Source organism: Bubalus bubalis, chromosome 1 (genome assembly GCF_019923935.1).
Source record: "Bubalus bubalis isolate 160015118507 breed Murrah chromosome 1, NDDB_SH_1, whole genome shotgun sequence".
Lineage (NCBI taxonomy): Eukaryota > Metazoa > Chordata > Mammalia > Artiodactyla > Bovidae > Bubalus > Bubalus bubalis.
In genome coordinates this window covers 89458984-89470035 of record NC_059157.1, presented here as the reverse complement: position 1 = coordinate 89470035, position 11052 = coordinate 89458984, and the positions used below count along the sequence as shown (strand labels likewise).

Here is an 11052-nt window from a genome sequence, read left to right as displayed (position 1 = left end):
TACTTTTAAAGGTATTTAATAAGACTCTTTTTTTTCCAATCAGTACAAAATTTTAAATACAAAAATGATTTGTTATTGACATGTCTCAAATCTATCATGGAAACTCAAAAAAAGTTACCAGTCTGTTCACCATTCATGGTTATCTGTAAAATATTTGAGAACAGTCACCCACTGCAGACATTCTTCTCCCCTGTGGGATGTCACCCTGCATTAAAACTCTGTATTGAAATAACAATATTGTCAGTTTGGTCCATTTCACATGGAAAAGTTCTAGTTAATTTTGAATTACTAGGAATTGTAGCCCTGTCCCTATACTTTAGCACATGTACTTGTTTCATCTGCTTTTACACTCAGTGTGTTAACATGATGTGTAACACTCCAAAGGGAAACACAGATACATAGATAATTACTTAAAACTCTTTTTTAAATTAAATGGAGTAATTCATTTAGCTCTGAGATTAGCACCATTGTATAATAGAATACACAGTATCTGGCATAGATTTTGCTCCTCTCCTATCTAAAAGTTAGAAGCATATGCCTGATAATACACACACACACACACACACACACAGAGGCAATTGAGTAACAACCAATAAATAAGTTGGAAGATATTTGAAAAGTGAAATTTGGTTTTGACTAAAGAGGTACTTTCTCTCTTTGTGGAAATCAAAAGCCCATACATGCACAGATAAATACAGTTTTATAAATGAGCTGAGCTGACTTGCTTCTGAGCCATTTCCATGCAGCTATTCAGCAGATGGAACCCAGTGGACCCAAGTGGCCCTCATAGCCACTGGCCCACAACCAGCATCCTCAAAACCAACCCAGAAGATGTTTGGCCACATCCGTGCTATCTGCTTTGAAAATAAAGGTTGAGTGGGATATGTTTTTGATGGGAAAAGTTTGTCATACATTTAGCCATGAGTAAGAAGCCACGTGATAATGAACTCACTTCTCATTCTAACGAATTGAGAACAAATGGTGCTTGTATACCATATAAGGAAAAGAGGGAAAAGACAGCTACTAGGCTGAGGAGAACATTCTTGATGGTTCAAATGATTCCGATTTCACGTAGACACAATTCCATGTGTGTTTATACCGTATTTATTTGTGTATTTCCCCATCTATACCTATCACCTTGTTTCCTCACTCTTAATTTTGAGGAGAAGATACAAGACTTCACCACCATCGCGCCACATTATTCCCCCCAGTGGCTTATAGTGTCAGCAGCATACTCCCAGCCAACTTGAAATGCTTTGTCCGTGTTTGGAGACCAGATTTTAATGTGCAAAGCAATTAGTATGTAACTAAGTGAAAACCTGGAAAATATTTATTTTTCTCTTTAAAATTGTATTGATTCTTGTACTTGTGGGGTGACATAAAAAGCATGGGCTGTCATTGCCCTTTAACATTCCAGATGGCTCTTCCACAAGCTGCTTCCTGCATTTTTAGTACTTACAGCAGGAAGTAACATTCATTTATTAATTTAAGACTTCAGAAATTATTTTTCTAGAAAAATTTATCTTCCTCTATAATTCTGAAAGCCCCCTTTCTTTCGCCAAGTAAAGGATAGCTTAGATTTAGGAAATTCACTCTGGAACCTCAGATGACACACTGATTTGCATGTATACTATGCAGGGAAATTTCATTGAAATTCAATAGGTACTAAAAAGTACTGATATCCCCTTCATGGATGAAACCTCATTGTAGTTATTTGTGTGTGTAGGCAGAGGAAGATTATTATATGCATGTAAACACAGTTAAGAACTGCTGTTGATAATGAACATTCCACAAGACTGGAAAGTTTGGTGGGGAGAGGGTTATTTTTTTTTTCTTATGACTTCTAGGTGTTTATATTAGTTGATTCATAGTGTAAATTACATGGAGACAACAAGAAAGAAAAAAAATTACAGGAAAGAAAAATACAAGCAAAAAAAATCCTTGAGGAACAAATGAGTTACTTTCCGCTCATGTCTCCCAGCTGGTTTGTTGGCTTCTTGTGGGACACTGTCTTAAGCCCCGCAAAAGTGTCTCGTCCAGTGCTAGGCACAGAGTAGGCACGAGTAAATACACTACAGTTGTTCTTCTAGGGACACTAGATGTACAATTCTGAGTAGAACTCTTGTAAAAGACACAGCCTCCAACAGGGGTGAAATATCCTGTGGACTAAACCCTACCCTGGTTCTTCGTCCCTGTCTCACTGGGGAAGAGCACTGCAGGACACCCCCACATCCCAGGGCAAAATATCTGCACAAATACGGAGGAAATTATGCAAGTAAATACGGTATGTAATTGTTATCACTGACATTTCTTTAAGCCATATTTATAAATATTTTAAAGTAAACAATATGAGTGAGTGACTTTCATTATCTATGATGCTCTTTCATACTGAAATACTTCGATCTGAATAAGCAGGTTATCATGGAAGCACATAACATAAGCAGCTAATACAATTCCAGTGGGTACAACACGAGTGTCAGTACTTGATACATAAATCTATCCCATCATTTTCAATCACAGGCTGCCGTGCAGAGCACTAAGCATGCATCTTAGTTTTTATTTGTACATGACAGTTCAAATTTTCACTTAAATATAACTTTCCAACTATATAAATGTTTTGAAGCAATTATGTTTCTCATTTGGATTTTTTGGGGTGCATCATTTTCTTTTCTTCTATTAAATCTCTTTCTTGTTTTCTTTTTTTACATGGGATACAATAAATATCCTGAAAAAGAGGAATGGACGTACTGCCCGGCGTACAGTCCCGCGGCCTGTTCAGAGGGCATCTGCAGGAACACCCGGTCTCCGGGCCGGAGCAGCAGCACCGCGCTGCCGGACGCCTGGTCCAGGAAGCCCTTCTTGTACTCGTCGTACGTGTACATCACGGGCTCGTTGTTCTTAAACAGAGCAACCCACACGTTGCCCCCCTTGCAGTGAACGTGGTATACAAAGTAGTAGACCCCAGGGACCTCGCAGGTGAAGATGCCCGTCTGCGGGTTGTAGTTCTGTCTGCCGTTATAGAGCAGTTTGTCGAACTTCACCGGGGCCCCCACGGGCGGGAAAGGCGCCGTCAGCTCAGCGGTGAACGCGGGCATCTCGTAGGCCGGCCCTCCTCCATTCTTGCCTTTCTTAGCCCCGTAGGCATGCGGGGGTTTCGCTCCGTCGATTCCCAGCCCCATATCTGGCAGGTACTCTCCATGGGGTGGTGGTGTCGGGGGCATCACAGCTGGGGGTCCTGGGGGCCCCGGAGGGCCTGGGGGTCCCGGAAGGCCAGGCTGGCCCTGGGGACCGAGGGCACCAGGCTTCCCCGGGGGGCCATGAAGTCCTGCTACTCCAGGCTTCCCTACTCCAGGGAACCCCGGGGGCCCTGGGAGACCGGGTTCTCCTTTGGGGCCAGGAATTCCAGGTGGTCCAATGGGGCCACTCGGGCCTGCAATCCCTGGGATGCCTGGAGGGCCCTGTAAACCCTGATCCCCTGGGATTCCTGGCTCTCCCTTTGGTCCAAGCAGACCTGGGGCACCCGGTAGTCCCGGCAAGCCTTTGAGCCCAGCCTCCCCCTTGGGCCCTATGGGACCTGGCAAGCCCCTCATGCCAGGGGGCCCCACTTCACCAAGGAAGCCTGGCTTTCCTGGGAAGCCTTGAAGCCCTGGCTCACCCTTTGGTCCTGGTGGCCCCTGTGGCCCCACAACCCCACCTTCTCCTTTGGGTCCAGGAAAACCGATAGCACCTGGAGGGCCCATAGGACCTGGGATTCCAGGCAGGCCTGGCTCTCCTGGGGGACCCCCCAGTCCAGGAGCGCCTACTGGTCCTTTCTCCCCTCTTGGTCCCAGAGGCCCAGGAAGACCCCCGACACCCCTGTCACCTTTGGGTCCAGGGAAACCTGGTTTCCCGACCCCTGGAAGGCCCGGGGGTCCTGGCAGCCCTGGCAGGCCTTGCTCCCCTTTACCACCTGGAAATCCTGGCTGCCCAGGGATCCCATCCTGGCCTGGTTTGCCAATTCCAGGTATCCCAGGAGGTCCTTGAACCCCTGGGACCCCGATAGGGCCTTGTGGCCCAGGTTCTCCTGGAGGGCCTGGCTTTCCCAGGGGGCCCTGGGGCCCAGGGAAGCCTGTCACTCCTGGTTTACCTACTCCTGGAAGTCCTACAGGGCCAGGAGGCCCATGCATCCCTGGAGGACCCTTCAGGCCTGGCAGACCTGGCATCCCGAAGCCCTTCTCTCCTTTAGGACCCTGAAGGCCTGGAGGGCCTGGTGGTCCTTTGGGTCCTCTCTCACCTTTGGCACCTGGTTGCCCTGGTAACCCTGGCCCACCTGGCTTCCCAATGCCAGGAAGTCCGTGAGGCCCTGGAGGCCCTTGTGGTCCGGGGATCCCCATGGGTCCTATCTCCCCTTTGGGTCCGATTTCACCTTTGGCCCCAGGCATTCCCATGGCTCCTGGCTTTCCTGGCATCCCGGGCATACCTGGCTTTCCAATTCCTGGATACCCCTGTGGTCCTGGTTTTCCTTTGACTCCAGGTATCCCTTGACCTGGTAAACCAGGGGGCCCAGGTGGTCCTCTTGGGCCAGGCTCTCCACGGGGACCTTGCTCCCCTCGCAGACTGGCTAATGGTATTTCTACCGGGAGAAGGGAGAAAGACAGAGGGAGGAGAGCACAAGGAAGGGAGGAGGGGGAGAGAGAGAGAGAGAGTAACATTGATCATCTTTCACTTCATTTCAATCATTATTTAGTTCTGACACTTTGGCCCATTAATTATCAAGAGAAAAGATGAGGAGTAATGTGTTTGTATTCCAGGACTGTATGATCTGTATTTAATGGACAATTAAGCTGTTAATTTCTTTGTCATGTTTGAGATACTGTTTTGAGAACTGATATCTGCGGCTGCTTTTATCAGTGTTAGTTAGGTTAAGTAAAAAAGCTAACAAGTAATGAAGAAATATTTTTCCCAGTACAAACTTGGAAATATTATGGTGTGATCACTATAAAGAGTTCAAAGAAGGATAAAGAAAAATCGAGTTGTGTATACACTCCACTACTCAGAGATAACTGCCTGACATTTATGTGTATTTCCATCTCATGTGTTCTATATATACATATAAATGTTTCTATGTGTGTGTGTGTACTTTAAACAATGTTGGAGCCATTTTTATTTTTTCTGTTTTATCCCTACTTGTATTTTTCTATGTCCTTGAGTTTTAAATATAATAATATATGGTAAAATAATGTTTTCTCTTGTGCTGAAGTATAGTATGATGTAGGATGACGGTCGTTGTGATGTGGACACAGGGAAGAATAGAAGCATTTTATTTTTTATGTGGTTTAATGACATCTTAAACATCTGTCCTCTGGAGTCAAATTGATTTATTTAATTTCTTTAATATGCTATAGGATTTCCTAAGCCTCAGATATTTCTTTAATTTAATAAGCTATTTCTCACTTGCAAATTTGGTTTCGAAACAGGAGAAATGAATTAGGTATTTTAGGATGATAAGCAGTACAGATAAGGAACCTAACTGGGATTAGGAGCAAGAAGCTCTTTCTGGCCTTGAAATGAGATCTTCACTGGGTTACTTGAGCCATCAGCATCTTTGCTTGGTTATCTGTATGGCAAGTGTAATACACCTGCACTTCAAGATTGGATAATAGATGTGAAAGGCATTATGCTTTCTCGAATTTTTATCAAAATACAAAGCATATGCTGTTATACTGACTAAGCTATGCCTTGCAGAGAAACAAACCTCTGGATCTCCCATGCTACTGGGAGTAAGGAATAGCATCAAGAAAGGAAACTTCATTGTCCCAAAGTCTTATTTTTAACCATTAGTTGCATCTTAATCCTGCTGTTGTATTTTTTCACTGACCTACTGTCAGGGAACAAAATAGAACCACAGAACTCATATTTTTTCTAAATTCCTCAGTTGCAATCTGGTACCCATCTGAATAAGTACAGGAAGTTTCAAAATCCAGGCAGGCCATTCAAGAAAGGAAGGAAAACAAATGACTGAGTAATCCCCCAAGTGGAATATCAGCTCCTAAAGAGAAGAAATATAGCTCCTAAAAAAAGGAAGTACTTCTTTTGTGCAATGCAGATGCTTTATCCTCTGAGCCACCAGGGAAGCCCCCCTAATAGACATTACTATATGTGATTAAGGTGTGCCATTTCTAAGCAGGGGTTGTGTAGCTCCTGTATCGAGGAGCGTCTTGGGCAGGGTCATGTCATATTCATCAGGAATCCCCAGTGTCCAGCCTGTGCCTGGAGTACGCTCTGTCCTTACTTAGGCTTTGTCAAATGACCAGCTGTAGCAACTCAGAGTTCTTAGGCGGCTTTAGCATTTATTTAGTACTTACCTTATGTCATCAACTCTCTCAATAATCCTACTTTACAAATGAAGAAAAGTGGTTTCAGAGAGGTTGAATGACTAGGTTTCTCTCATTTCTAGCCTCTGGGCACCCAGACCTGCGGGGTCCAAACCCCACAGTTCCCCGGAAGTAGAGCTCCTGCTTTTGCAGGGACCATTGGGAATGGTATCTGTTCCTCAAAGGAAATTGCTACTCAGATTGCAATTCCTTTCCTGCAAGTGAGAGGTTTCCTAGGTTTCTTATAAACCAACTGAGTGTATAAGAAAATGTCTCTTGGGAATTCTCTTGTGGTCCAGTGGTTAAAACTCAGCACTTTCACTGCCGAGGGCCCGGGGTTCAATCCCTAGTCGGGGGACTAAGATCCCATAAGCTGTGTGGTGCAGTCAAAAAAGAAAAAGAAAATGTCTCTCACAGTGATAGGTATTTAGCAGGTGTTGAATAACTAATGAATATGCCTAGAAAGTAATGGAGAGATTTTCAGGTATCATCTCTAGACACTGTGCTCTTCAGGCTCCTTCTGTTGATTTATTGATTGACATGTGTAGCACCTTCGTTAGAGCTGTCTTAAAAGCACATTTATCTGGCATCTAGTTACATATGATTTTCTTTTTCAACACCGCAGGTTCTTACCACATTTCTCTGCTAGTTCTGAAGACTGACGTCATATATATATATATATATATTTTTTTTTTTTTTCAGTGCTTTAATCCCTCAGCATTTAGCTGAGAGCCTGACATGGGAAGAGATGCTCATTAGTTGTATGTTTGAATAAAGAAATAATGAATAAGGGAATGAACTGTTTGTTATTAAATCCATCTTGTGCCATTTGATGTTGTTGAAATAAAGCACAACATAAAATGGTAACTTTGTCTTTCTTTAAGAGTTGAACTTTTTCAAGGATAGAGTTTAGAACACAGTAGGCATTTAATGAAAGTCAGACATAGAGGCTAAAATAAAAACACCCCAAATTTAGTTCTCGCCACCCCCACCTCATTACTTGGGATTTGGGGAGGCTGCTATTTTATAGCAGTACTGAAGCGTGTTTGTTACCTTTGCCTTTCTTGGGTGCTGCTTCCTTGCCCATTCTCGGTGCTGGCTGAACTTCCTTCCTATATTGGGGTAGGTGTGGATACTCTTTGCCATACTGCATGTGGGGCAGCTCCTTGCCCACGTTCAGGCCATCTTTGCCCAAAGGCATATGAGGTACTTGCTGGCCCAGGGGCTGGTATTGTGGAATTTGTGGTGGGATCTGAGCGGGAATTTGAGGTGGCAGCGGCTTGATTCCATAGTAGGCACCAGCTTGGATGAGCCGGATGGAGCCCACGGAAAGGGTGAGCAGGACTCCCAGCAGCTGCAGAGGGGAAGGTGGTCCAGCCATCACCTGTGGAGGAAGACATGCACCAAGTTGGTGAAAACCAGCCAGCCAGGTGACCAGAGTTAACTTGAGAAAGAAAAGGAAGTGTACGTAGTCTTTATCAGCAGAAACTCATGAGTGGAAGACAAATGAAAAGGAAAATATCACCTTTTGATAGAAAACAGACAAAATCCAGGAAAGAGTAGGATCTACCAAATGAAGGCAATTAGTGAGATTGTAGTCTATGGGTGGGACTTCCCTGGTGGCTCAGTGGTAAAGAATCCGCTTCCCAATGTAGGACACGTGAGTTCGATCCTTGGTCTGGGAAGATGCCCTGGAGAAGGGAATGACAACCCATTCTAGTATTCTTGCCTGGAAAATTCCATGGACAGAGGAGCCTGGCGGGCTACAGTCCATAGGGTTGCAAAAGAGTCAGACACAACTTAGTGACAAAACAAAAACAGGCTATGGGGAGCCTGCTAGTTGTCTCTGAAATGACCTCAGCCTTTTTCCATAGTATTGGCACCTCTGACTCTAAGCTGGAGCGAAGCAAGCCTAGACCATAGATGTTTGATTTAGATGTGGCTACGTGACAAAATTCTGGCCTGTTGGGTGTAGTTGTAATGGGCACCAGCTTCCAAAAAGGCTGTAAAGGGGAGTGGACATGTCTTGGGCTATAGAGTGAAAACTGTGCATTGAGGATGGCAGAGCAAAAAGCTTGAAGAAATCTCAGCCTTGGTTGAACTTGGTGGGGTTATAAGCATGTGTAAAGGTTAAAGAGCAAACAAGGATGATAAAAACCAAAGACATCTTCTGAATTGGAAAGAAAGTACTTCATGTGACAGCCCCCAAATGTCATTAAAAAAAAAAATCGCCATTATAATTACATACACACAAGGATACCATTTCTTTCTTCTAATTGTGTACTGTGAAGTCATTTGTTTAGAATTCAGTTAATTTGACCTGGAGATCACTGAAGTTTAGCTTTGTACTATTATGAAAGAAAGGAGTTTTCAAAGCAAATTGGTTGCATAAATGAAAGATGTTTAACTACTCACAAGGATAAACTGTTTTTAAGTCTTTTAATAGCACCCTTTGAAAATTAGTAATTAATAGAATAAATATAAGTGTGGCTTATCTGTTTATTAAAAAGAGCTTGAGAAAACATCTGTTTGGAGACACCCAGGGCTGAAGATCAAACAGCCCAGGGAACTGCAGTGTTCACGAATTCCCACTAGAGGGCAAGTGTGATGCACATCAAGGTCAGCTCAATTACTCCCAGACCTAAAACCACACACAAAGCTTTGTTCTCATATCTTATTAAAGGACTTAACAAAACAGAGTGTCGTGGTAATGCTGCAGAGAGAGACAGACAGACAGGCACGGAGAGGAGGGGTGGGGGGCTGGAGGAGAAGTGGCAAGTTTCTCACAATGTTTAATGTAAATGTCTTCTGGAAAACTTTGAGTAAACTTGTGTCTACAAATTTTAATTTCCATTCTCCTGAGAGTTTGTTTTCTTTGCTTCTGCCTTACTTAATCCTGAATCTTAGTTTTCCACTTCTCAGAAAATGTGCGTTGACAATGCAACATCTTATTCAAGTGTAATGCTGAGAGTGTGAACAGGCTATAGAACTGATTAATAAAAAGCACCTAACAAAATATTTAATAAGAACCTTTACCATTAAATTCATTGCATTACAATTTTTTTTAATATACTAATCATTTCTCCCCCTTCAGGGGGGAAAAAATGAAGAAATATCTGTCGGCAGAAAGATTTATAAAACTTTCTCCATTTCATAAATCAGAATAGTCTTTAAGAACTATTTGTTTCAAGTGTACTATAAATGGGAGAAGACAGAAAGCTATTATTTTATGTCCTTATAAGAATGATTAATTGTTATAAACCATTTAGAAAGAGTCACAAAATTAATATTGATTTATACTCGGTAATAGTCAAATTTATTTTAGATGAAAAAAGAACATCTGTTCTAAGTACTCAACAATGGCTTATTGAGTACTTAGCAGACACAGTGAGATACCTGTCCATGGATTACAAAGATAACTATAATATGGTCAATAAGTCCTGCCATCAAGAAACTTATACTGTTTTAGTAGGAGTGACAGATGTGTAACCTATTAATGAGTAGGATATCAGGAAAAAGTAAATTTTCCTCTCACTTTTGTTCTTTAGTGTCTAAAATCCCTTCCTTTTGAAGTAACATTTTCCTTTATATTTTCCAAGAGATAATCTATGAAGATGCACATTTAATATGCGCCCATTTAAGACAAACTACACTTATTCAACACGCCACTATTCCTTACTTTTTTCATGCAGAAGACCATAAATTCATCGTAGTTTTGTGTATCTGAACAGATACCTTCAGCTTTTTCTTTTGTTAAAAATGAGACTCAATTGTTCTCTAAGCCCCATCTGATTCTAACATTCAGTGTCTCGGGTAGTCATTAGAGAGTTGACAATGGTAATCCATACTAGAAATAACATGGTAATATCTGGTGATGTGTAACCTGGGACTTAATTCTACCTTTGGTCGTTAATGAGTTTCATTATTAAACCCTAAACTTGTTCTTTGTAATAAGTTAGCATGCCTGGTCCTTCACCTTTCCTTCAATTCAGTGGATGTGTTGGATTTACTTAATAATCTTCAAACCAGGACAGCCTAATGAAACACTGGAGAATTGGAAAGGGGCGAATTCCTAGAAGAAGGCCAGATGAATATCAAAGGCCCACTGGAATTCTGCTCGACTATGATTATTTCCTCTCACAGACTTGGCCTGTTTCTGCTGAAAACCACTCCTTTCAGTCTGCCATCTGCCATTTCTCTGGATCTTTATTTAAATAAACTTCGTTCAGTTTTAGTGCGAATATTTACATAGGGGCCCTGGTTAGAATTTAGCACTTGACTTATCCTTCCTCATTTCCCTCTTGTCCCTGAGGATATTTTTGGTGGTCAGAGTGCTGTGGAGGTTCTCCCCAGATCACTCAAAAGAACATCAGACTTGTGTAACACTGTACAAGCACCTGGTAGGAAGAGGGAGCCTCAGAATTCCTGCTGGGAAGAAACGGTGGTAGTGGGTTTTCTTGCCTCTTCCCCGCCCCCGCAAGGATGTAGAACACAAGAATCCTGTGAGTTCTATTTGATGTTCTCTTGGATTTCTATTTGGAAACTGATATGTGGTGTGTGTGCACGTGAGCATGAACATATATGCTGTGTGTAGACACTGGATTTTTGCCAGCCAGGCAGACTTAGTGATGGGTGTCATGTCATACATTGTAGAAGAAGCCAAAAGACCATGTGTTGAGGCGTAGCTTTGCCTTTCTCC

The 11052-nt window shown here is 42.7% G+C and overlaps 1 protein-coding gene across 1 annotated transcript in view; it reads right to left on the bottom strand.

The window, feature by feature from the left end:
• COL8A1 (collagen type VIII alpha 1 chain) overlaps window positions 1-11052 on the bottom strand; it is a 170834-nt gene continuing 159782 nt past the window's right edge. Inside the window, exons 3-4 of the mRNA XM_006047795.4 lie at window positions 7407-7737; window positions 1-4612 (exon numbers count right to left, since the gene is read on the bottom strand). Coding sequence (XP_006047857.1) covers window positions 2703-4612; window positions 7407-7734 — 2238 coding nt within the window. The 5' untranslated portion in view covers window positions 7735-7737 and the 3' untranslated portion in view covers window positions 1-2702. The remainder of the gene's footprint in view (window positions 4613-7406; window positions 7738-11052) is intronic.